Consider the following 25,599-nt stretch of genomic DNA (forward strand, 5'->3'; position numbering starts at 1 on the left):
GTCACACGCTGGGCCTCAGCTCGCAGCCTGCGAAGATAAGTGGCACTTCATGTCCCGTAATCGGGTTTGCGCACAGGAGCCCTCCGAGGCGCACAGGTGGGAAATGGGGAGGCTGGCTGGGAGGCCTCCTGGAGGAGGTGGCTCCGAGGGTAGACGTGAGGAGCGCCCTGGGGTGGGGCTGAGGGGGCGTACGGAGGTGGGAGCATGGAAGGATGGGACGTGTTCTGGTCTCGAGATTCCCAGGTGATAAGCCTTAAGGGGCGAAGGCCTATAAATGTCTCACGACGGAAGACCGAGGTGTGGGATTGGCAAAGGGAGAGCAGAGCTTCCTCACTCGCAGGGGGGCCCCAGCCCCGCCCCATACCTGCGCGGCGGCCCCGCCTCCACCCATCCATTGGCTAGACCCGCCGCCCGTCAGACGAGCCCCCGGGGCCCGCCCCCAGCCCTGAGCTGCGCCTCTTAGCTCTGGGGCCACCGCGCCAGCGCCACTCTGCCAGGCTCCCGGCCATCGCCCGCCTGGTGCGCCGCCCGCCAGCTCTTTGCCCGCGCGGGGCCGCCCGCCGCGGGCTCAGGGCAGACCATGTGCCCGCCAAGTCCGCTGCCCGCCCGCTGGCTATGCGTGCTGGCAGGCGCCCTCGCCTGCGCCCTTGGGCCGGTGGTGAGTGTTCGCCCTGCCGCCCTGAGTCCCGGCAGCCTGGGAGTTGCGGGAGGTGGGGGAGGTGGGGGGCGGCGGGAGCCGGGCCATCCGTGCGCGTGTCTGTGTAAGAAGAATAGGGGACATCAAGCACCTCGTCTCGCCTCCTCCCACCGCTCCAGACCGAACCTAGACGCGAGGGCTGGGATATTGGTCGTGCCCAGTCCCTCCCAGCGCAGCCGGGAGCAGGCACAGCATCAATGGAGGGGAAGTGGGGAAGAGTGGGCCCCAGACTTGCCTTCCTTGTGGTGGTTGCCAATGAGCAGTGGGGTGGGGCAGTCAGTGGGAGCAGGGTCAGGTACTGCGGCCGATTGAGATGAAAGCTTTGGTACACCGTAGGTGAGAGGGAGGATGTGAGGGCCGTCCTTGTGTGCTGTGACGGTCTGGAGGTGTTAGCAGCAGAACCAGTGCTGGGGGCCCCAGGATTTGAGAAGGGGTTCTTGGGATCAGGTGAGTGACAGGCACATCCCTTCCTGTGCCCTCCCACTGAGCAGAGCAAAAAGGTACCAGAGCCCAAGGTGGAAGCTGGTGGGCAGTGAGGGGCTAAGGGTGGTTAACAGGAGGGGCCAGGCCTGTGCACGGAGAGAGCTGAGCAGGAAGCCAAAGCTAACAAGCAGTGGCCTCCCTCTTCCTCCCACTTCTGCTTCCTCTCAACGTGGATATGTGTATGCCCTTGATACATGTGTACTCGTGTGCCCCATGTGTGGGTGTGATGTGTGTATCTGTGGATGGCTTACCTGGGCCATGAGGCAGACGCCGATTGAGGCAGGAGATGCATGGATCATCTCACTCTAGAACAGGGAAGACCTCAGCGCTCATTGAGTCTACTGAAGCCCATTTTACAGATGTGCAAAGCGAGGTCCAGAGACACAAGAGCCACATCTGTCTGCCACCAGTTAGACCTAGACAGAGGTTGATTTTCTCCCTACCCCAGACCTTGAGTAATCTAGAGTTGCTGCTTAGGTAGGGCCTTAAATGCCCACTCCAATTTGGCTGGGCGAGGGTGAGGAATCTTGATTATCTAGTTCATTCTCTCCCATGATCATTTCCCTCACCATCACCTCCACCAGAGCAGGAATCTCTGTGTTTCCATCTAGCTAATGTCTTGAGCACCCTGGGAACAGGAAGCTCATTGCCTGTCCTAGGAGCAGACCTCTGACAATTGGCAGGAGCCTCACCTCCACCCATGACAGCCATGAGACCAACCTCTTGAGCACTCAAAGTCTCACCAAACTCTGTCCCAGAGGCCACAGCTCTGGCACAACTTGCATGAAGCCTCCAGGCCTCTCCAACAACCCTCTGGCCCTCCCAACCCCGGGTTCAAGCCACTCAAACTCTTCTTGGATGAGCCAGGGATCTTGGAACCACTGCTGACACCCCATTCCTCCATCCTGAGAGGCTTCTGAGCTCAGGGGCAGAGTGGATTCAGAGAGGCCTCCTTTCACATCAGGCCACTTCTGCTTCACACTTCAGAGACAGCCCAAATCTGTCTCCTCCCTCTAATGCCTACCCTCCCCCTGTCTTTCCACATCTTATTCGTTTAGTGCCCAACTCTATCTCCTCCTCCAGACAGCCTTCCCTGATTGCTCCAAGCAACTCGACCCTTCCCCCTCTAACTCCACCCTTCAGCCCTACCCACCTCCCAGGCTGGGCTATTCTGGCCATCCTATGAGGTCAGGGGCTGGGGTCTCTATATTCCCATATTCCTTAAGTCCAGTGCAGGAGCTGGGTCCACAGAGAGAGGAGAAGGGACTCAACCAGGACTGGGTGAGGGCAGGCTGGAGTGAGGGGTCCCTGTTTCCCTCCTTGCTTCTCCTTCCTCCCCACCAGCTACCAATCGCTCCCTCATGGAATGGACACCAGGCAATGCTGCTCTAGCTGGACTCAGTGTGACTGCAGGGGTTGGGGGGGGGTGCCAGGAGTTATCAGAGTCATAAAATGGCAGCTGCAAAGTTCAGGTTGAAGGCCCAAGGCCTTATCACTCCTGTTTATGGTGCCCTGACTTCAGCCTGGAAAGGGGAAATCTCTGAACAGGGAGGCAAAAAAAAAAAAAAAAAAAAAAAAAAAAAAAAGGAAAGAAAACCTCCAGTGTCTCAGAGGAGGAAGTCTGCCCCAAGGTCACCTGTCAAGCCTTCCAGTGCCCCTGCCCCCCAGACAGCAGGCACAGGGACTCCTCATCCAGAAGCAGAGCTGCTCAGGGCAATGCCCAGCACAAGGCTGGGGGAGGAGAGTCATAGGCCTCCTCCTGGGAAAATCCTCTATCTGGTGTGGGAGACCAGACCCAGTGACATAGGAGGAAGGGCCCAGATGGATGTGGGGTACAGTCTCCTAGAACCGGGGGAGGGGTTGCTGAGAGGAACAGTCAGTGGAGGCTCCCTGGAAGAAGCAGGACGGTTCTCTGAAGAGTTTGACCAGATGAGCCAATCTTTCACCCTAAACCATAAAACAGCCTCTGTTGACAGGACCAATGGGCCTGGCCCCAGAAGGAGGAGTCCCAGGAGCTGGGAGAGGCTTGGCTTCTCCCCTACTCTGAGGTTGATTAGTGGCCACCAGCTCCTGAAGGCCTCGCCCTGCCACCGGCATCCTGCTGCCCCCACCACCTGACTCTACCCTCTCCAGAGGCTGACCACAGCTGCCCAGGCCCTCTTGGCCCCCAGCAGGCCACCCTATGAGCTTTGGAAAACATGGCTGCATCTGGGTCAGGTTCCTTCTCAAGTGAGGTTACCACCTCAGTGAGGCCTGGCCAGGGCTCCCAGGGTACCATGCTGGAAAAGCAAGCCCCTTTGAAAGTTTCCACCCTCCGGTCCTGGTGCACTAAGACTAGGCCTTCTCTGAGGTTTGTAGGGCATCCTTGGGGAGCCCAGGCTGGGGACAGGAGAGCTGGTCCTCACTCCACTCCATGGCAATGGCTTGACCTTGGGAACATCTTTAACCTCTGTGGAAGGGCCTCAGGGTCCTCACCACAAAAGGGAAGGTGAGAGGCCTCGGCCTAGTGTGCAGGAGAAGCAGGAGGAGAGGGTTGGGCTAGAGCCAACTCTGCCTCCTGAGTGGGATATAATCTACCCCTGGAGCACCAGGGTCTCTGTGAAATGGAGTTTGTCTTTCAGGCAGGACTTCTGTGAGCTCTGAAGGAGGTAAAACCTGTGAAGGTGGCTATGTGAACTGTGTGACCGTCATCCCTTCTCCTCCGTCCCCAGCTTGGGAGCCCTGTGGAACCTTATACAGCTATTTCTGGCCCTCATCTGCCCAGGGGTTCCCAGGGCAGGCAGGAGTCCTGGGCTTAGGGGAGGTGTCCTCATGAGGTGGCCAAAACATTTTGGGGGTAAGGCTCCAGGCCTAGGTAGGCAATGGGGCCTCTCAGAGCAGATGGGCCTTCACACCGTGGACAGCCTCAGTGGAAGTCCAACATGGGCCATGAGACAAGGGTAGGGGCGCTAACCTCTACCTGCCACAACTCTGCCATTGCTGGACCCTTCACTGTGGCCCCTTTGGCCATGGAGCAGGAAATGGGGCCTGGGGACTATGCAAAGCCTAGTCCCTTTCTTAACCCCTTCTGTTCAACCCCCAGATTCTGCCTTACCCTATTTGACTTCCAATACAAAATGATTTTTATTGTACCTATTGAAAATGTCAGTATGTACAAACTCTCTCACATAACTTAGAAGTATTTCTTTTCTTTTCTTTTCTTTTTTCCTTTTTGAGATGGAGTCTTGCTCTGTCACCCAGGCTGGAGTGTGGTGGTGTGATCTTGGCTCACTGTAACCTCCAGCTTCCGGGTTTAAGCGATTCTCCTGCCTCAACCTCCCTAGGAGATGAGATTACAGGCTCCCGCCACCACGCCTGGCTAATTTTTGTATTTTTAGTAGAGACAGGGTTTCGCCATGTTGGCCAGGCTGCTCTCGAACTCCTGGCTTCAGGTGATCTGCCTGCCTCAGCCTCCCAAAGTGCTAGGAATTACAGGCCTGAGCCACCGTGCCTGGCCCCTTAGAATTATTTCTGAAGAAGAAAAAGCATTTTAATCTCTCCACCACGTGTATAGTGTTTCAAATTTTTACTTTTTTGGTGAAAATTTATAAACAAGCAGAGAGAATATTATAATGAAAGCGCAAATACCCAATTCCGAGGTTTGACTATTGTTAACATCTAACAAGTAATATATGCTTCATTTGCTTTTGAGCTGAAGTATTTTAAAGTAAATTATAAACTTCCTGACCTTTTACCCCAAATCATTTCAGAACGCATCTCTAAAACCAAAGGACACTCTTCTATATAACTATCATACTGTCATTACACCTAACAAAATTGACAGGAATTGCTTAATATTTTTCAAATATCCCCAGCTGGAATGTAATGAAGCGCCACAGGACGAGTGGTGATATTATCCAGGGCTTGGTCTTCTCGCCGGAGTTTCATGTCTGCGTCTGACAGGACTGTCCAGCGAGCTGGAAGGGAGAAAGCCAGGTGCCTTGGCAGTGAGAGTCAGGCTGGGCTCCACTGGGCAGGACCTAGTCTTTTCATGCAGCCCATCTCATGCTGCTTATTATCTCTCAGGAAGTGCCTCCTACTACCTAACTTCAAAACAAGTTCTTCCTGCACAGCAGGTCACCAGAGGAGGGGGAAGAGGTCACCAACCAACCTCCATGTACTAAGGACTCATAGCCTTGTGGCTGCCTGTGCTGGAGTCCAGCCCTCTGCAGGTGGCTCCAACACCAATGTCACCCACAGGCACTGTGTTTATAAGCTGAGTCCTGCAAACTCAGTTTCCTAGGTGTGGCCAGGATCACAAACAAGCAGCAGAGGATTTAAACTAAATGCTTAGCCTGTGTTCCTCTGCAAATAAAGGCTTCATGCCCCCGAAAGAAACCTTCCAAGAAGAACCCTTAGATGGGAACAAGCTAAATGTCTGTGCTCGGGTTCTGCTAATTATGAGAGCCCTTGTCTTGGTATCACTCTGAGATGTGGAAAGTTCTTCTTCTCCCGAGCACAATCCTGTATCCCTCTGTCTCCCCCTCTTCCTCCCCAACCCCATCAACCCTCACATAGCAGTTCTCATTCTCCTCTTCTACCAGAGTTCAGCCTTCCCCAAGAGGAAGTGAGGCTGGCAAAAAAAAAAAAAAAATGAATTTGCAGCGGGGAGGCTTTGAGCTGTTGGCAAAGGGATGTAAAGATACAAGGAAGAGAAGAGAAATCAGTACAGGGCGAAGCTAACTGGCAGACTCGAGACTTCTGGTGGGTGTGGCTGGCACTTGTCAGTGGGTAGGTACTTCAGCCTGCCTGGGGTTATGCAAGGCACTACAGCTGTGGCTAGGCTTGGGTGTGGACGGCAGGGGCAGCCTGGCATGAGGACGACTAGAGCTTTGACAGTCACTGCTAATGCTCCTGGTGCCTGGCTGGTGTCTTTTACATGTGACCCTCAACCCCAATTCTAGAAGTAGGTGGTATTGTTGTTGTCCCCATTTTATAGATGAGGTTGAGTAAATTGCCCAAGTCATCCAGACAGGAAGCGGCAGACAGTCTCATTCTAGAACCTGTGGTCTGAACTAGGCTCTGCCACCTCATGAAGAGGGGCGACTACTTCCAGGGTGAGCTATGGCATGTCCATGCTGTGCTGGCACTTTAGATATTTTTTAAATTAGTAAAATGCACAAATCTGAATTGACAGCTCAGTGAATTGTGACATATGTGTACACCTGTGTCACCACTGCCCAGGTCAAACTATTGCACACTCCCATCACCCTAGCAGGCTGCTCCACAGTGAGGGGAAGTCTTATTTTGACTTCCTTTAGCGCTTTCTGCAAAGCTGGGAGCATGTTTCTCCTCTCTTTTGTGACTCCTGGATCCCATGATCCAACTTACTTTTGTATGTCCTTTACCTGCTCCTTTCCTGCCCTTTCCTCCTCCCACCTTTTCTCTCCTCTCTCCCTTCTTGCCTCCCAACTACAAGGTCTGCACGTCCTCGCCCACTCACATGCAAAAGCCAGCAAGGATGGGAAGCTGGGCTGCTGTCCTGTGTGCCTGTGATCACACTGCTTTCTCTCTGGCTCCTCCATTCCCTCGTGTCTCTTTTTTACCCCATGATTTCAGCAGGGGGCTGGGGGAGTAGAGCAAATAAGTCATGCGATATGAGATGGTTTCTGTAAAGGGCTGGGGTCTTGGGGGAGAGGGTAAATGGAACCACTCCTGAGCCCCCTGTCCTCTAATTCCCATTCCCCTGCCTCCATTAACAGTTGCAGGCAGGAAAAAAGTAAAATAGCCCTCTTGACAAACCTCAGAAGCACAAATCATCCATGGAGGCTCCGCACGCTTGGTAATTTGCAGATAGTTTTTTCTCCTGCTTCACCTTATCCAGCCTGCTGCATTTTGTGCTCTTCTCAGAGACCAGCTGCTCCTCAGAGGGACTCATGCTTCCTGCTGCGCTACTTGGCTCCTCCTGCCCTAGTTCCCTGGCCCCAGATGATGAGGCTGGGGCTTCTGATTCGAGGCAGTAGCTGTGGTCTCAGGCTTCCCTTGAGGAGATTGAACGTGGCCTACGAACCTGAGCGTGGCCCACCCTGTCTTTCAGAGCCCCTTGCATCTAACAGCTACAACTCCCAGCATCTTCACCCATACCCCCATCACCACACCTAGCCTTTGCTCCAGATATCAGAGAACCCCACATGGAGAGGCAAAAGCAGGGCTTTCTCTCTAGCCCCTCACCAATTCCTGTGCCGGACTGAGCTCCAAAAAGTAAGCTTAAAGACAGCCTGACCCTGCAGTTGAGCTGAGGCTAGAGAGTTTTGGGCCAGGCTGGGCTCTCAGCACCTTCTTTAGGACAGGAGTTCCTAAGCCCAGAAGGAACCCAGGCAAGACTGAAGAAGTCCACAGCATCTCTTCCATCCTGATCTTCTTCTGTCCTCTGCCATGGTGTTAGCTGGATGTGGGAGGTGAATGACAGGGAGTTGGCAGGAGAATCCTGAGTCTAGTTGGAGACAGGAACTAACCAAGTCTTGTTCATTCCACCTGCCCCCTCCTCTCTATGCCCCCTCTTCTCTGTATCCACTGTCCTGCCCAGGCTTCATTAGTTCCTGCCTAGGACTGGTGCAATAGCTTTCAGCCCCACCACCTGCAACCTGAGGAATCTTTGTAAAATGTGCATCCTCCATCCTCAGTCTCCTAGTTCAAGTATCTGTTGGCCCCCATGGCCTAGGAGTGAAAGCTCACATTGAAAACTGGCATTCCAGGCCCTTCCCAATCCTACCCCAGTCTACATCTCTCAACTTGTCTCCCGATGCCCCTGGAACTCCTTGCTGCAGCTACACCAGGCTTCTCGCAACCTTGCATGTATTAGGCATTTTCATGCCTCCATGCTTGCACACACGCTGCTCTACTTTCTGGGGTGCTCTTACTCCACTTCTAATTGTCTAACTCGCACATCCTCCATGACCTACCTCTACAGAATGAGTACAGCATACCTATTCTGTAGGAAGCCCAGACTCTAGCTATATCCCACCCTGGAACACTTCCCCAAGATCAGTAGGCTTGGCTATATTCAGCCAGGGAATTTTTCAACTCTCTCTGTATGCCTGAAGTCCAGAGGGATAATGAGGATGTTTAGAATAGGGAAATAAGTAAGTGGGAGAGGAAGTCCAAAGTCTGCCTGAATTCCTCAGTGATAAGGACTAGAGGGAGCTGCCCTGGCCCGGTCCCTCAAAGGGCAATGGTTGACCAGAGGACCCAAGGCGAGGCTGTGGAGAAGGACTGATGCAGTCCAGACCAGCAGTCAGAGACTTAGGTCCCATCTGGGAATGCGCATTTGCTGGGTGACCTCAGGTCCCTCTTTGGGTCTCCATTTCCTCTACCCCTCCCCAGATAGGGCTCAACACTAAACTAAATTGTGACAAAGAGAGAGCTCATCTTCCAGACCACACCCACTTTTTCATAAACACCACAGGCTTCAGTACCCACCCCTCCTTTCTCTCCAAACTGCCTCTAAGGAAAGGCTCTGTGTCTGTGCAGCTGAGGGAGCAGAGTTGGCTGGAGAAATTGACCCAACACTCTTCCACCCTCAGAGAGTTGCAAGCCAAAGCTGCCGGAAATCCTAGGCACCCATGGTGATTGAGAAACAAATATTTCTTGGCAAACTACATGGCCACAGTCCTGGCTTAAGATGGCCCAGAAAGTGAGGGCGTCCGTTGTCCTGCCCTCAGAGGGCAAGGCTGGACACTTTTGTTTACAGCGACCAACAGAAAACTCAACTGAGCCAAGCTATGAAGGCAAGGCATCAGCTCATGTTGCTAGCAGTAGGGCTGGTTTCAGGTATGGCTGCATTCACAGACCCAGACAATATTAAGAGAATCTGATTTTTCTCCATCTGTCTATTCTGCCTTCAGCTGTGTAGTTTTCATCCCTGTGTTCCACTTGTCAACAAGAAGACAGCAGAAGCTTGAGCCCTTGCTTCCTTTAAGGTTTCCAGTCCAGTGGGAAAAAGCAAATTCACTTGCTTAATCACTTAATCCAAAGTCCCAGGAGTGAGCCTCCCGGCTCTGAGTAGCCTGACTCGGGCTATGTGTCAGGCACTGTGGCCAGGAATGCTCTGATTGACTTAAGCCTTGGTCACATGTCAATCCCCTGGAAGAGAGTTCATCAGCACTCCATGAACTAGAGGTAGGGAAGGAGGTTGTTTCCTAGACACAGAGGAGAACATGGCATCAGAAGAGAGCAAAAGATGGTGGAAGGCAGAAACAATAAATGTCCACTAACATCCATCCTGTTTTCAGGTTACAGTGTCATGAGAGGTGAGAATGGACAGGAGAATCAGGAGAGGCTGGAAAGGGGCCAGAAAGTAGAATGAACCCTATTGCTGGTGGGAAATGGGGTTGGGATGGTACCTTGGTGAGAAATGTGCTCCAAGACAGGCAAGACAGACCAATGATGGGATACAAGGCAGGGTGGCCGGTACCCAGGTTCCTCTTCCAGAAGCCACCTCTGAGATCTACCTGGCCACTCTTCCCCCTATACTTGAGGATGAACCAGCCACAAATCCCTTGAGACAGAGTGTCTTCAGCATTTCAGCCTGAGTAACCCTTATGGAAAAGAGAGGAAGCACATGACCCCAAAGAGGAACCACAGACACAGTTTCCTTGAAGCCTCCTGTCTTTTAACAGTTATACGAATAACTGTATCATGCTCCATCACACAACTGTGTTACTTTCAATACGTTTTAAATGACTTACCAGCTAATGTCTTTACCCCGGTTGGCTGGTAAAGGTGCAAGATGGAGCTCATGTTCACTGTGCAGCTTTCAGGGCAACACAGGTGAGGTCTGGATTCTGGGGAAATCTAAAGGAGTCTTGAAGAGGGAGGCCTTCCCTGGACCTGGACGAGGTCAACCATGGTGCTAGCTGCTTCTGGGAGTGTTGGCCTTCAGGTGACCTGTGAGACAGAAGCTCTACCAGAGAGCCCTCAACAGGAATGAGAGAGCTGTTTGGGGTGGAAGGGACTTGGCTGTACAGCCTCTTAGGCACTGAGTTGTTCAGCTTCAGCTTGGACCCCTCTCCCTCCACAGCAAAGGATTGCTGGCTGCCAGCTGGGATGCACATCCCAGTAAATGGAGCTGATTTACTTAAAACAATGGTCAAAGTACTAAGCACTTTGGTGCCTGCAGGCCAGGAGGGACCTCCTTAAAGGAAGGTCCCCTACCTATGCTCTTCCCACAGACCCACTTCAAGAAATCTCTAAGTCAGCAGGGGAGGTGGTTGAGGCCCATGTAGCCTACAGAGAAACTGAGGCCCAGGGAGGTAAGAATCCTGTCCCAGGGTGGGAGGGACAAGTTGGAGGAGACACTGAGAATGTCCGACTCTGGAGTGGTCTTGCTGGACTCTCTCCTATGGCCCTGGTGGAAACCAACATTCTCCCCAGGCAGAGATGAGGAAACTGGTGTGGGGTTGCCGGGGCCAGCAGCCACTTTTCTAAAGCCAAAGACGCAGAAGCTGCTGCCAGCCCAACGCTTCCTCCATGGAGGCCTTCACCCACCCTAGCCCATCTAAGAGCTCCCAAGACCTACATTTTTCTGGCTGTTCCCAGACAGCCATCACCCCCACTCACATGTCTTCCACAAGGTCAGTGTCCCCAGTCACCATGGTCTGACCCACCCCTGATCCCTGGCCAGGGTACAGGGAGGGGCAGGGGAGAAGCTTGGGCTTTTCCATCCCTTCTCTTCACTTTCCAGAGGCAGGGGAGGCCTGGTGGGATCCTAGAGGTGCTCTCTTACTTCCTTAAACCTCCCTACCCTCAGTAGATCTGGTATAGCTTGAATTATTTAGAAACTAAAAAGGAGACAGGTGAGGTCTGGGCAAGGAAGGCTAGAGTCCCCTTCCTAGCCTGGTGACCCAGGGGACTGAGCACAGAATCCTGGAATGACAGCAGCTGGAAAATACAGCTAGACTCCTGGATTCTTCCTGGGGCTGGCAGTGGAAACCAGAGGCCAGGATCCAATTCCACATAACAGAGTAATAGCACGAGCTGGCCCCACTCATCAGGGAGACCGAGACAGGGACAGACTCAAGCCAAGCTGGAGAGTGGCAGAGTCCAGAGGGCCAGCTCAGGCCTCTAAGGGGAGGCCCTCTTGCCACCATCTGGAGTTGTGCCACCCACAAAGAGACAAAGCAGTTATAGCTGCAGCACTATTGGGGGAGCCATCAAGAAGCTGTGGCAGGGTCCTCAGGGCCGACTCAGGTTTGGGGGCAATGGACAACAGGTTGGAGTCAGGTTCAGGTTTCAGTCTGGGGTTGGTATTGGGGTTCCATATGGAACTTGGATCTCTTCCAGGGAGAGGGCAGGTGCATCCAGAGACTGGGCCTGGTGCTCCCGAGTCTATGAACAAGGCTGATGGGCCCTCCCTGTCTTTGTCCCCAGGGCGGCCAGGCAGCCAGGCTGCAGGAGGAGTGTGACTATGTGCAGATGATCGAGGTGCAGCACAAGCAGTGCCTGGAGGAGGCCCAGCTGGAGAATGAGACAACAGGTGAGGCTCCCATGGGCAGAGGGGGGGCTGCATGCCCCCAGGGAGTCCACGATTCCTCATGTCTCGAGCTGAGATCCAAGTCACGTTCGTTCCACATTTGTTGGATGATGGTGAGGAGCGGCTGGGGAGCCAGATGGAAGAAGAAAGGGGCTAACAGGCTTCCACATTCCCACCCCAGGTCTGGGGAGCTCCCAGCTGCAGCTGAGGAGGACATACTAAATCGGGGTTCTGAAAAGTACATGGAGCCAACTCTGCCTCTGGGGGTCCCTATCCCTCTTCTCCAGGAAAAGTGAAGATCTCCATGGCAGCCAGCCCACCCGGGACACAAGGCCCAGCATGCTGCGTGGTGGGGGACCTGTGACCAATGAGGGTAGGCAGGTTCCAGGACACCCAGGAGCTGACATGGGGAGAACTAGCCCCATAATACCATACTCCAGGATTATAACATTGTACTGTTAGCATCTCAAAGGAAGAAGAGGGACATTCAGTCACAATATGTGACCCCCACAGGGACCGCATGGAAGCTCAAAGCCATCTTAGGGGTCCAGAGCAAGAAAGGGCATAAGTTTTGTCTGGACAGATGTGGAATACTCACCACAGCCAACACTCAGCCTGGAAACTTAGGCTCACTCCTCCCTCTCAACCCCAGGCTCTGCCTCTGCCACACCCAGAGGACCGATAGTGACGCCACACACATACACACACATACACACGTGCCCAGCCCCTAAGCATACACATACAGGTGCACACACTGGCTTCTCCATCCCAACCCACCCTTAGTGACCAGATGAACCATCAGCTCATTATTTGGTTGATGAGACCAGTCAAGGTCAGCCCCAGAGGCCCAGCCACTCTTCCTCAGGGGGCTGGGAGAGCTCCACCTGGCAGTGTGAAGGGTGGTGCCCAGCTACCTAGACTGGACAGCAGGGCTATCAGGACAGATGACAGCACCCTCTTTTTGGCTCAGCAGCTCCAGGTAAGAATGGGTGGAATTATTTGGTACCACTTGAACCAGACTTGGAGGGGTGAGCAGGTTTGGAGAAACGGAGAGTCTGGAAAGGTGGGAGGCACTGAGGCAGACTTCCTATGGGGAATGGGGCATGGATGGCAGGTTCAAGTCTTACTGCCAGGGACAGCAGCCTGGCACGTCTGGGCTGGAGGCAGTGAGATGGCTGGGCTCATTCTGGGCCTCCATCCCAGGCTATCTCCCTGAGGCTGAGCTTACACTTATGTAACAGCCTTGCTCAGGAGCAGGGAGCATCTTTACATCTTCCTGGCTCCCTAGTTCCCCTTCCACCTTCTAAAGCTGACAGTTATGTAACCCCTTCCAGGTCCCTCTTCTTGGCCCTGGTGTCCAGGCTGTCTGCCTCCTGCTCTGTCAGTGAGTAAGTGTAGCCTCACAGATGGGCTTTGCCTACCCTGATCTCAAAGCAGGACAACCCCTTGACTCTAGGGCCCAGAGACTGAGGCATGGGTCCAGGGGTGGCTGGGCCTGCCCACTACCTACAGGCCCCACCCCACTCCACCAGTGCAGGGAGCCAGGACCAGGTGCAGATAGGCTTTGGCAGGCCCCAACGGTGGGATCATAGGCAGCCCCGAGAGGCCCGGACTCTAGACTCCACTGCGCACCTCCCATGCCGAGGGGTAGGCCACCCTCGTGATTCCGATGAGGTCACTGCTGGCACAGCGTTCCCGTTGGGTGCCAACACCCTGTCACCAGCAGCCAGGCTGGGATGCAGAGAAGGGCGGGCATAGGTTGTGGCCATGAGTCTGCCTGTGGCCTTGTGTAGGGCTCTGTGCGTGTTCATGCACATCTAGGTATGTACTCCTGGCCCATGTCTGTCTGGAGCTGCGTCTTGCCTCTGGGGTCTATAGCTCTGTGTCTGACTGAGTATCTTTGTGAGTCAGAAGTGTGTGTCTATTTAAGCATGGGCACATGCCATCTGTGGACATGCCTAGGTGTGTCTGCCCAGTGTGCTGTGTCTCTGTGTGGCTTGTATGTCTATCAGTGTGAGTGTCAGTGGTACACCCAGACATGTCTGTCTCTCTGAATGTATGTCTCTGTGAGTTGTGTGTCTCTCTGTGCCCATTTGCTTGTGTCTGTTGCCTGTGTTCAGGTAAGTGTACATGTGTGCATGTTTGCATGTGTGCCTGGTGTTCTGTGTACTGGCATGTACACATCAGTGTGTGTATCTCTGTGTGCACACAAGTCTACAGAATGACACAGCAGAGACCCCACCTCACCTTGCCTCACCAACCCTTACCCCAAGCTCTGGGTTGGGCTTTCCTGGTGGGGGCACAGCCCCACCTGTGGGCACACACAGCCAGCCTGGGCCCTGTATTTCTATAGGCCTGGTGACATGTGTGATGGGACCTGCGGGGCCTCATTAGGGCAGGCACACAGGAAATATTCCCATTGCCTAGCCCAGGACAACAGGCCATTCCAGGTACCAAGTATATTCATGGCTGTCACCCCGTCCCCTGCTTCCCCAACCATGTCCCTCATATTAGCCTCTCGTCCTGCTTCCCTGCCCTGCTGGCTGCCCTCACCCCAGCACTAGTTCACAGCCCAGCCTTGGTCATGCTAAGATTCCTTGAGGCCAAGTGTGGCCTCCCAAGGGCAGGGCCTGGTTTCCTCTCTTCTGTCCCACCACAGTGAAGCAGAACTCAAGGCCAGAGACCCAGCCCCGGATTCACTCCCCAGCCTGTGCTGGCCGCCGGAGGTTTAGAGAGCCCAAAGTCTGGCAGGCACCCAGACACAATAGCCAGTCTGCATAACAGGGCGTGCCCAGCACTGTCAGAGAGGGGTAAACAAAGTCCAGCAGCGGCAAAATTCCCAGAGAAATGACAGCCCTTCCGACCGAGAGGAGTGGGAACATGTGAATATACTGTACCACTTACCAGCAACATAACCTTGAGCTGGTTGTCCAATCACGCTGTGCCTCTGTTTCCTCATCTGTGAAATGGAAGCGTTAAATAAGTCATTCATCCAAAGAGGTTAGAACAGTGCCTGGCACATGCAAAGGTTATATGAGTGTTTGCTGATATTCTTAACAGGGTCTGGAACCCCCAGCAGGGTTTGACTGACCTGAAGTGCCCCTACTCGGCTTTCAGAGAGGCTGGCCCAGAATGGAAGAGGGACTGGCAGCCAGCGTGAGGCCACAAGAGCCCTCAAGACAGGGAAAAGTGGTCAGGGTCCATGACTAAGGGAGGCTGCAATCTCTGGTCAAGCCCTGGGGATCCAGGTGTCCTCCTCAGGCTTTAGCTATAGGTGTGGCCTGACTGCTGCAGCCCCAGAAGGTGCCCCTTGCTGCTGCCAGCCCACTCCAACACACAGAGTCCTGAGCCTCTTCCCCAAGTAAGGATGTCCCTCCACCTCCTCTTCCCAGACCCCCTTCTTAAGAACTTGTGAACCTTCGGATCTGAGCTGGGCTGGGCTGGGCTTGGCCAAGCTGGCGTTGACTTTGGCTCAGGGGGTTGGGTTTTCTGAGCAAATCTATGGGACTGGCAGGATTGCAAAGAGACAATTAAGCCTCCTGCATGGGACGGGTCCAGAGCAGTCCTAGTCCGTCAGGGGCATGCAGCTCCTGAACAGACTAAATGATGGCATTTGCATGTGCCTATTAAAGCAGACCCCTGGAGACCCCACTGTGCATCTTTCACTGGCCAGGCTCTGCAAGGCTGATAGCTGTGGCAGAGAATGCAGCCACAATGGAGGGTTTTTGCTGAATTTGTTCCCTAACTATTCCCCTCCATCACAATTCACAATCCGACCACACTGGGGGAATCTGTGTTGTTCAAGAACTAGGTGTGGGCTGGGCACAGTGGCTCACGCCTATAATCCCAGCACTTTGGGAGGCTGCGAGGCAAGTGTGAATCACCTGGGGTCAGGAGTACAAGACCAGCCTGGCCAACATGACGGAACCCCGTCTCTACTAAAAATATAAAAATTAGCCGGGTGTCGCGGAGGGCGCCTGTAATCCCAGCTACTCAGAAGGCTGAGGCAGGAGGATCACTTTAACCCAGGAGGTGAAGGTTGCAGTGAGCCAAGATGGCGCCACTGCACTCCAGCCTGGGCAACAGAGCGAGACTATGATGGGGTGATGAGTATACTGGGGTGCATGTAGTTCTTTTTTTTTTGAGACAGAGTCTCAAAACATTTTCTAATGCCTCCTTTATTATCATAATATGAAATTCAGGACACACGCCCATCCACTTTATTAAAAATAAAGTTCTAGCTATACTGTAAGATAAATATTAAAAGGAAAGTAATTTATAATAAAGTATCATGTACATATTCAAGCATAATCACACTAGATGTAGTCTGAAGGTTGTACCTACAAATATAAATCCTGAGAATGCGAGGCCTACAAATGCAGACTGATGGACACGGGCAGTTGCATCAGTGACTCAAGTATCACAGGCAGTACTGCTATGGGTGTCATGATTTTCCAAAACATTGAACAACTCTTAGTGAAGTTCAGAACAAAACAAAATACAATCTTCCCTCCCTTTTCTCAGTGGCTGCATTCCTGGAAAACTCCATGTATGTTAAACTTGTGCAATAAATAGCTTGTGTTGGCTGGGCACAGTGGCTCACACCTGTAATCCCAGTACTTTGGGAGGCCAAGGTGGGAGGATCACTTGAGGTCAGGAGTTGGAGATCAGCCTGGCCACACATGGTGAAACCTCGTCTCTACTAAAAACACAAAAATTAGCCGGGCGTGGTGGCACAGGCCTATAGTCCCAGCTACTCGGGAGGCTGAGGCAGGAGAATTGCTTGAACCCAGGAGGCAGAGGTTGCCAAGGTTGCACCACTGCACTCTATCCTGGGTGACAGAGTGAGACTCCGTCTCAAAAAATAAGTAAATAAATAATAAAGTAAATGGCTTGTGTTTATATGTAAAATGGTATAAGAGTCTAGGCTCTGTTCATTACGAAAGGTTTTCACCTATACATATGGCCAGTGGCTCATCTGGAAGCCATGCAGAATGTGAGACAATTCATCATTGTGCAGGAGTTGCCTATCTGGCATCCCTGGTGGCTGCCCATCAAATGCCAGTGAGGCCCCCCTATTGCTGTAACAATCAAAACCACCACTGGCATTGGAAACATCCCCAGGGGGCGCTCTATCCCTCACTAAGGACCAAAGAACTGTAGTCAGGCCTCCTCCCTGCCTCCCTGTCAGGACAGGCTCCATGCAGCCTGGGCAAGCCTGTGCCTTCCCTCTCAGACTGGAGGCTCCTTGAGGTGGGAGCCCAGCAGAGGGAGGAAGAGAGTGGATGCCTATGACCTCAGGCCCCAGGGCTGGAGGCACCCGCACTGTGCTGACCCACGTGTCCTCTGCCTTACCCCCATAGGCTGCAGCAAGATGTGGGACAACCTCACCTGCTGGCCAGCCACCCCTCGGGGCCAGGTTGTTGTCTTGGCCTGTCCCCTCATCTTCAAGCTCTTCTCCCCCATTCAAGGTAAGACCCCTGGGTTGAAAAGGTGATGTGAGTGGTGCTGGCTGCCGTGGGACTCACCTCTCAAGGAAGTGGAAAGTCAAAGGAAAGTGGTCAAAGAGGCTGGAACAATCCGAGGGACTCCCTGGCAGAGGAGGCAATGGTGCCAGGTCTTTAAAGAACTCACGGGATTTGATTAGCTCTTCACATAAAGATAAGCATATGGGAAAGGCTCATTAAATATTTGCTCAACAATTGATGACTGATTGACTGACAGGTACTTGATTAAATTATGGTTCCCATAGATAGTCCTGTTGTCTTGGGCTCGTCATGATTCAGTCTTTCGATGCCTGGAGTCTATGACCTCTTGGGCTCCATGAAGCCACTACACGACTTTGCTTATACACCTTGTCATGTTCCACTTAAATGAATGTCCACAGAATGTCCACAGAATGAGGCAGAAAAGAAAAGGGGGAGCCCCTTTAGGATGTGGCTTTCTTGCTAGTGAGTCATTAAAGAGGTTTACAATATAGATTCAGTCATTCTTCTGTGCAGTGAATGAAGCACCCACCCGTGTGCCAGGCGCTGAGCTGGACAAACACAGTGGGGAGAGGATAAAGCAGCCCCCAGGGCTGCTCTTCCAGAGCTAGTGTTCTCATTGGAGAGACATTTCGTAAGGAAATAAACAGATGTATCATCAATAATAAAAAGTGCTGGACGAGAGAATAAGGAGAGTGGGGACCAACTTAAGGCAGAGGTTCACAAACAGTCCCTCTCTGAGGAGGTGACACTTCAGCTGCCATCTGAAGACCTGGAGGTGAGAAAGAGCCACGAGGCAAAGATCCCAGATTGGGAACAATTGAGAGAGAGAATCAACAGCCCGTGGAATAAGCATCCAAGGAAGCTCCATGAAGGCCAGTGTGGCTGGAGCAGGGAGAGTGCCGGGGAAGGAGGGAGGGGAGGGACAGGCGGGCCGAGGCCAGACCACACAGGGCCTTGAGGACAGAGGCGAAGACTTGAGTTTTTTCCTAAGTCCAGTGAGAAGTGGGGGGTTTTAAGCGGGGAACTGACAAAGTCCAATTTAGGTTTTTAACTTCTAACTGGTTTCTGTGAGAAGGAAGGATTCTAAGAGTATAAACAGGAAAACCCAATCACAAGGCAGGCAGGAAATGATGATGGATTGAATTCAGGTAGTGAGCTCAGTGCGGGAGAGAAGTGGGAGAGTTTATGGAGGGAATGGGCGTGACTGAGGCAGGGAGGAATCAAGCAGGCCCCACCCTAGGCTTAGGTTTAATGAGCCTTGGGGAAGAAAGAGCAGGACTGGGTGGGGAGCATGGAGGGAGGGGCAGGCCTGGGGTGGGGAGGACTCATGAGGAGCAGAACCTAGACAATTATTCAGAGAGCGAACAGAACTCATGTGTCTCTCACTCCAGGTGGCCTTTTCCTCCCTGGACCCCAGTTTCCCTGTTTGTAAAGTGGGGATGGGTGGTAGACCCCAGGGTCTCTTTGGGGTAAGCCGGTTTGCCCCCAAGTGACTGCTGTTGTGATCTCAGTGGTGAAAGACAGACCTTAAAGCCCTCCTGAGGAGTCTGGGAAGGTCACAGCCATGCCATATTCCAGGCCAATGCCCACCTGGCCTGGCCACCTCCTCCTGGGACACCCAGTGCCTGGGCAGATAACAATGAGCTCCTCTGGCAGGTTTCACAGTGCACGCCATCACTGAGCCTGGAAACCAGCCTTCTCTCTGATCCCTGGAAGCACCTGCTAATTGCCTTTCTCCCTGAGACTCTGCTAACTGCATTTCTCCCCGTGGCTCTTCCTTCTGTCCCTGCTGGAATGTGTCAAGGCAGCTCCTGCCCTTGAGAACCTGGACTCCAGCCCACCATCTAGCTAACCCTGAGGCTGCCGGCATCAATGGGGCCCATACGGTGCCTTTGAACTGACAAGAAAAAGTCAGTCCTTCCTCAGGCAGAGATGACCTCTCACTAGAGCCCACCTAGTGGCAAGCAGAATATGCCTACCAGCCAGGTGCCCTGTACAGTGAACAACTTACACAGCCATACTCTGTGGGCCTGGTCTCTGAAAATGGTGGAGAGAAATAGGAAACTGCGATTAGGGACTGAAAACAGAAAAAAGACGGTGTTCTCCTGAGCAAGTAGATTAAGGTATGGGCAACCGACCTGAAATTCCAAAGAGGGAAGTTTGCAAGTGTGGGGTAGGGATGATGGCAACACCAACTCACACCCTTTTAGATACAGACCTGGGAAGAAGTATACCCACAGGAAGGGACCTGGTTCTACAGGGAAAGCTAAAGAAAGCTTATAGAAGATAAAAATTGTGGAGAGTTAGAAAAAAGTCATCTACATAGGCTGGATAAAATACCTGAAGGAGGGAGTTTGGCCAGGCAAGGAATAGCTCATTAAGGCACCAAAATGTTCACGGTGGCTCACTTCTTTATTTTTATTTTATTATATTGATGTTTTGAGATAGGGCCTTGCTCTGTCACCCAGGCTGCAGTGCAGTGGCACAATCTTGGCTGCAACCTCCGCCTCGCGAGTTCATGCCATTCTCCTGCCTCAGCCGTCCCAGCAGCCGGGACTACAGGCACCTGCCACCACGCCTGGCTAATTTTTTCTATTTTTAGTAGAGACGGGGTTTCACCGTGTTAACCACAAAGGTCTCGATCTCCTGACCTCATGATCCTCCCGCCTCAGCCTCCCAAAGTGCTAGGATTATAAGCATGAACCACCATGCCTGGCCTCTACCTTCAAATATTTGAAGAGATATTTTAAAAAATAAATATGGGAGAGCCATTCTGGCTGAGAAAATTCGATGTACAGTCTATGTTAACCATGTCTGTGGGGTCTATGGGATACCTCCCTTCCCTCACCACCTGCATCATGATGCTATAAATAAGAAAACATTGCTGCCAGCCTAGGAAGCTCATCCTTGCTGACGGGGATGGGGCACTATGGCAGGGAATCAGGAGAGTTCCATGGCAGGGAATCAGGAGAGTTCCACAGTCAGGTCTGGGTGTTAGCATGATCCTTCCAGCTGTCTCAGGCTGTGGAGCTGACAGGAAAGCAGGGGGCTCCTACTTAATCCGGGGGAGATGAGGTGGTGGTGGTGCTGGGGAAGAAGCAGCTGGGAAAGGGCTGGTGACTGATGGGGGAGAGGGGGGAGAGGATCATTCCTCAATTCCTGGCTCCAGAAACTGAGTGGAGGATCCTAGGCACAAGCGGGGGCCATGACTGCTTTTTGAGACATAGTGAGTGGGAGGAGACTGGGAGAAAGGTGGACCTCGCCACCCCTCGGGTCGTCACAGCTATCCTGAGCTTGCTTAGGTGAGGCCCAGCCCAAGTGACAGGCCTCAAAGCAGACCTGGCAAGTGTCCCTCCCATGGTGGAGCCCAGCCTGGCCCAGGCATGCCCTGACGCCCCCACTGTCGCATGCCCTGACCCCTCCAGTGGGGTGTCCCTCCCAGCACAGGGTTAAAGTCCCTTGCTACCTCCCTCCTGCCCTTCATGTCCCCCTCTACAGATATAGGGCCTGCTGGTTTCCAGGCCCAGACTGGAGGGAGACTCTTGGCTGCTTCTTGGGATCCCATGGTGACTGCCATTTCGATCTCCTCGAGAGCGGCTTGCTATGAGGCCTTGACCACAGTCCCAGGGCTCTTCAAAGAGGCCACCTAGCCCCAAAGATGACCCATTGTCCCCTCCCTTCCTCTCCCTCACCATCTATGGCAGCCAGGGCTCCAGAAAACAGAGTGTCCTTTTGTCCACTGCTGGAGCCCAGAAAGATCTGGAGTCAGGCGGACCTTGGTCTGCATCTCAGACCTGCTGCTCCCTTGCTGTGTGACCATGGGCAAATCACTTAACCTCTCTTAACCCTGGGATCCCCATGTTTTGGTGGGATAATAAAAACTACCAATTCCTAGCCTTAACACATTAATGTTTACCCTAACACCTCTGCCACTATACACACACATACACACACACACACAAATACAGCGGCATGGGAAGCTGCTGTGTACATGCCAGAGTCACCCAGGTTTGCTGGCATAATTTTTGATACCAGATGCTTGCTATGTCATTGAGCCTGGCCTCCTCAAGCCCTGGTCCCTCTGGTGAGTAGGCAGCCCAAAGCTCCAGTGTCCCAGCTTCAAGGCTGGGTGATTTTGGCCTTAGTCCTCATTTTTTTTCCTGAGTCGGAGTCTCACTCTGTCTGCCACCCAGGCTGGAGTGTAGTGGTGTGATCTCGGCTCACTGCAACCTCCATCTCCTGGGTTCAAGCGATTCTCCTGCCTCAGCCTCCTGAGTAGTTGGGACTACAGGCATGCGCCACCACAAGCAGCCCTTAACCCTCTTTTCTACCTGCCCAAGTCTCCTAGGGGGAAGTCCTCAAAAGAATCAGATTGTGGGCCGGGCGCGGTGGCTCAAGCCTGTAATCCCAGCACTTTGGGAGGCCGAGACGGGCGGATCACAAGGTCAGAAGATCGAGACCATCCTGGCTAACACGGTGAAACCCCATCTCTACTAAAAAACACACAAAAAAACTAGCCAGGCGAGGTGTCGGGCGCCTGTAGTCCCAGCTACTCGGGAGGCTGAGGCAGGAGAATGGCGTAAACCCAGGAGGTGGAGCTTGCAGTGAGCTGAGATCGCGCCACTGCACTCCAGCCTGGGCAACAGAGCGCGACTCCGTCTCAAAAAAAAAAAAAAAAAGAATCAGATTGTGGGTGGGAGCCAGGCCCTCAAGGCCTGCAGTTAGCTCCCTGGAACTGGAGCTGAGGAAGGGCTTGCCCTTTGATGAGGGGCTGAGCGGCTGAAGGCTCTGGGCCAGGCCCACCTCTGACTGAAATGATGGGAAGCTGACAGGGGTGCAGGGGGACAGCTGAAGGTTTTTCTCCTTTCCTAGGAGTCTCTTGCAGCAGTGAGGCTGGGAGCCCAGGGCAGAAAAGGGGATGCCAAGGCAGGAAACTCGCCCAGTCCAATGCCTCCTCCTCAGCCAAATCCTTCCTGCCCTCCCTGGGCCACGCAATGGAAATAGACCCAGCCCACAGCTGCTCTTTCCTGGCTGCCCCATCCCCACCCCCCGATGTCCCTCAGTTCTTCATCCATGAAGTAGGGTGACAAGACCGCTTTCCAAGGGTTGCCAGGAAGATTCACAGAAACGGCGAATATGGAATCATCTGGTATATTCCACGCATACAGCAAAGTTTGGAAATAAACACATGTGCCCAGTGACCCTTCCTGAGCTCACAGGACAGCTTGACCCTCCTGCAGCTCTTTATCTGGTCACCAAAATAAGTTCTCAGGTCACCTCCGTGAAGGTGAGAACCAAGCTTACCTGGGAAGACTCTGGAGAGCAGATCAGCTCTATCCTGTCCTCTCTGTGTGGCCTTTAACCAACCTCTTGGGGCCTCCACTTCTCAACTGTGAAATTGAGTTACGTTCCTCATTGGATGATTGAGGAAATTAAACAGGATGTGCCTAAAGTGCTCTGACCAGCGCTGATATTTGAAAAGTATTCAAAACCTGTTATTGTGATGAGGCTGACAACCGTGATGCTGCTGATGGTGACAATGGCGGCGGCGATGGCGGTGATGAACGGGTACCAAGATGGGGAAGCGAGATTCTTCTCCGGCTCATCTAATTTCTATTCATCCCATCCTCTCCCTCTCTGGGGAGAGGACACCTCCCCAGTGCTGGAGAGTGGGGACCCTCAGTGGTACCCCTCACCTCACATAGCCCTGAAGCGGTCCTGTCCCTTTGCTGCAGCTTCGAGCCTCTGAGGACAGTGGACAGTGCAGCTTCCCTGAAGCCTCAGCCTCTGCTTGTTTCAGCCCCAAGCCCCTGCCATGCTGTGCTGCCTGATTCCCCCTCACGTGCCTTTGCCTGCATAGGTTCCCCTGCCAGGAACTCCTGGCTTCTCCATTCATGAGGATTTCAGATCTGCATGCTTATCAGGTGTTCCCAAACCCAACCCCTCCTCATCCCCACACCCTTGCTCCCCGTTCAGCAGCACATCTGAGCCCTTCCAGGTGTGAGAGGAAACCCAGCCCCACAGGCCCAGGCAGGCTGACTGGGGAGGCTTGGGCAGGCCTGGGCCCCCCTCCCCCAGCCGTGGCCTTGTGACAAGGGTCAGCACTCTGCTCACAGCAAGGGTCAGGAATCATTCTGTGACAAGGATCCAGGCAGGGTCTGTGATAAGGATCAGAGTGTATGTTGTACTTGGGGTCAGGTTCAGACCATAACAAAAGGACTGAGCCCAAGAATGTCTGCTCTGATTTTGTCATCAGTGCAGGAGCCCTGAAGAGGCTTTTCCCTGCCCCGGGTGCCCCCACGGTGCCCTGGGTAACTGGGTCAGGGCAGCTGGAGCCTGACAGCACCAGGGTTGGTGGGAGTAGGGCTGAATTCTCTGCCCTGTTCCAAGCAGAGACAGCCAGGTCCCTGTGCTCCCAGCCTCAGCCTTTGTCCTTGCCCCGCCCTCCACCCAGGCCGCAATGTGAGCCGCAGCTGCACCGACGAAGGTTGGACACACCTGGAGCCCGGCCCGTACCCCATTGCCTGTGGTTTGGATGACAAGGCAGCGAGTTTGGACGAGGTGGGCCTCACGGCACCGACACCCCACCTGCAGAGCGCCGGGGCCCACCTAGGCGACTTTGATCTCTCCCACCAAGGGGTGCAGTTGCTGTCTGTGTGGGAGCAGGACTCCTGGAGTCTGCCCTCCTCTAGCCTCCTCCAGGCCTGCCTTTCTGGGGTCCCAACGCTTGGCTCCCCCTGACAGGGTATGGGAGGAGGCTTTCCCACAGGAGGGGCCCCCAGAGCAGCGAAAGCTGAAGCAGCATCCCCAGGCTGGGCCACCGCACTGCCTCATGGGAGTCTCACTTCAGCCCGGGAGTTGGCAGGGCATGCAGACACCAGCACCCCATCCCATCCAGAGGGGAAACTGAGGTGCTGCAGGTCCTGGAAGGAACCAGCTTTGGCTACCAAATAGCCAGTCAGGAACAGGGACAGAGCCTGTTGTCCTCAGTCCCAGGACAGATATCTGCCCCAGAGCAGTTAAAACGTAGGTGGCCTCTGTAAAGACTGGGGAACCTGGTAAGGACATTGATGGGGAGGAGTACTCAGCTAGGAGCCCCTCACTGCTTTAGGGTGTAAATGCATGTATGTGTGTCTGTCTGCGATGACATCTGCCCCACCCTCAGGCACCCTTCTCAGACGGGCTTTCACTCCACCCACCCCCAAGGGCAGCAATTTCTTCAGAGGCCTTTGAAGCCCACTGGAGCCATAGGCCCTCATTCCCTCTTAACCACTGGACTCTTCTCAGGCAGGCGTGGGAGGCGGAGAGGAAGGAGGGGCTTGCCTAGTGGCTGTTGTGCTGCACTGCACCTGCGTCCATGGGGAGGGCATCAGGAGAGGGGACCAAGCAAGACACCCTTGGGGTCTAGCTTTGCCCTCCTCCCCAAGAAAGGCCAGACTGCCCTCATCCCACCAACCCCAATTCCCAAGAGCCCAAAATGGGACATTAGTGCCAGTGTCTTCTTTGACATCCTGCAACCTCTGCATGCCTCTCCTCCCTGCACAAAGACAGGGCCTCAAGGGGTGTCTGAAGGGCAAGCAGACCTGGCCCCTAGGGTGCCCAGCTCAGAGATGGCACAGAAGGGAACCCGGGCACATGGCTGGAGACATGAAATTAACAAAAGGGACGTGCAAGGTCTTCATTCTCTCCCTCACCAACTTGTCCCTCATAAAGATGCAAAGAGAGGGAGTACATTCAACCCCCACCCCACCCTAAGACACAGTCCTGCCCTGTCTGTGGAAACCAGGGCGTCAGGGGTCAGGGGATTGAAGAGCTCCGCTCAGCTGCTCTTGGGAGCCTCAGACCTCAGCCTGCTCATTTGCTGAGGCAGGGGTGGGCAGGCAGAGTGTGTAGGGCACCCCACCCCTGCCAATACCCCCTAGATGAGCCTCCCACCCCACCACCCAAGAGCCTCTCCCTGTCCCTCCAACAGCAGCAGACCATGTTCTACGGTTCTGTGAAGACCGGCTACACCATCGGTTACGGCCTGTCCCTTGCCACCCTTCTGGTCGCCACGGCTATCCTGAGCCTGTTCAGGTGAGGCCCAGCCCAAGTGACAGGCCTCAAAGGAAACCTGGCAAGTGTCCCTCCCACAGTGGAGCCCAGCGTGGTGCAGGCATGCCCCGACCCCTCCACCGTTGCCCCCCAGCAGCACACAGTCCCCAGCTCCTGCCAGGCCAGCTTCCCTTGGGAAAGGCAGATGACCGAGCTGTTCCATGTGTTGCAACCTAGTCTCCCCTAGGATAGCCCTGCACTTGGGGACAGGGCACCAGAGGGTGGGGTCTGCACACAGGAATGAGGTTTCTGGGGTCACACACGAGGCTGAGGCACTTGGGAGCCCAGCTGCACAGGAGGATGGGGTACCGGGGGTGGGGCTCGTA

At 53.9% G+C, this 25,599-nt stretch overlaps 1 protein-coding gene across 4 annotated transcripts in view; it reads left to right on the forward strand.

Moving 5' to 3' along the window:
* The first annotated feature begins 469 nt into the window (after nucleotides 1–469).
* Nucleotides 470–25,599, forward strand: part of VIPR1 (vasoactive intestinal peptide receptor 1) — a 34,727-nt gene continuing 9,597 nt past the window's right edge. For 2 of the 4 annotated variants that reach the window (XM_077990998.1, XM_015131181.3), the window contains exons 1-5: nucleotides 488–658; nucleotides 11,588–11,693; nucleotides 17,054–17,161; nucleotides 23,634–23,740; nucleotides 25,155–25,255. In XM_077990998.1, the coding sequence (XP_077847124.1) occupies nucleotides 581–658; nucleotides 11,588–11,693; nucleotides 17,054–17,161; nucleotides 23,634–23,740; nucleotides 25,155–25,255 (500 nt within the window). In that variant the 5' untranslated portion in view covers nucleotides 488–580. 4 annotated transcript variants of the gene reach the window in all.

The sequence above is a fragment of the Macaca mulatta genome, chromosome 2 (assembly GCF_049350105.2).
Source record: "Macaca mulatta isolate MMU2019108-1 chromosome 2, T2T-MMU8v2.0, whole genome shotgun sequence".
Lineage (NCBI taxonomy): Eukaryota > Metazoa > Chordata > Mammalia > Primates > Cercopithecidae > Macaca > Macaca mulatta.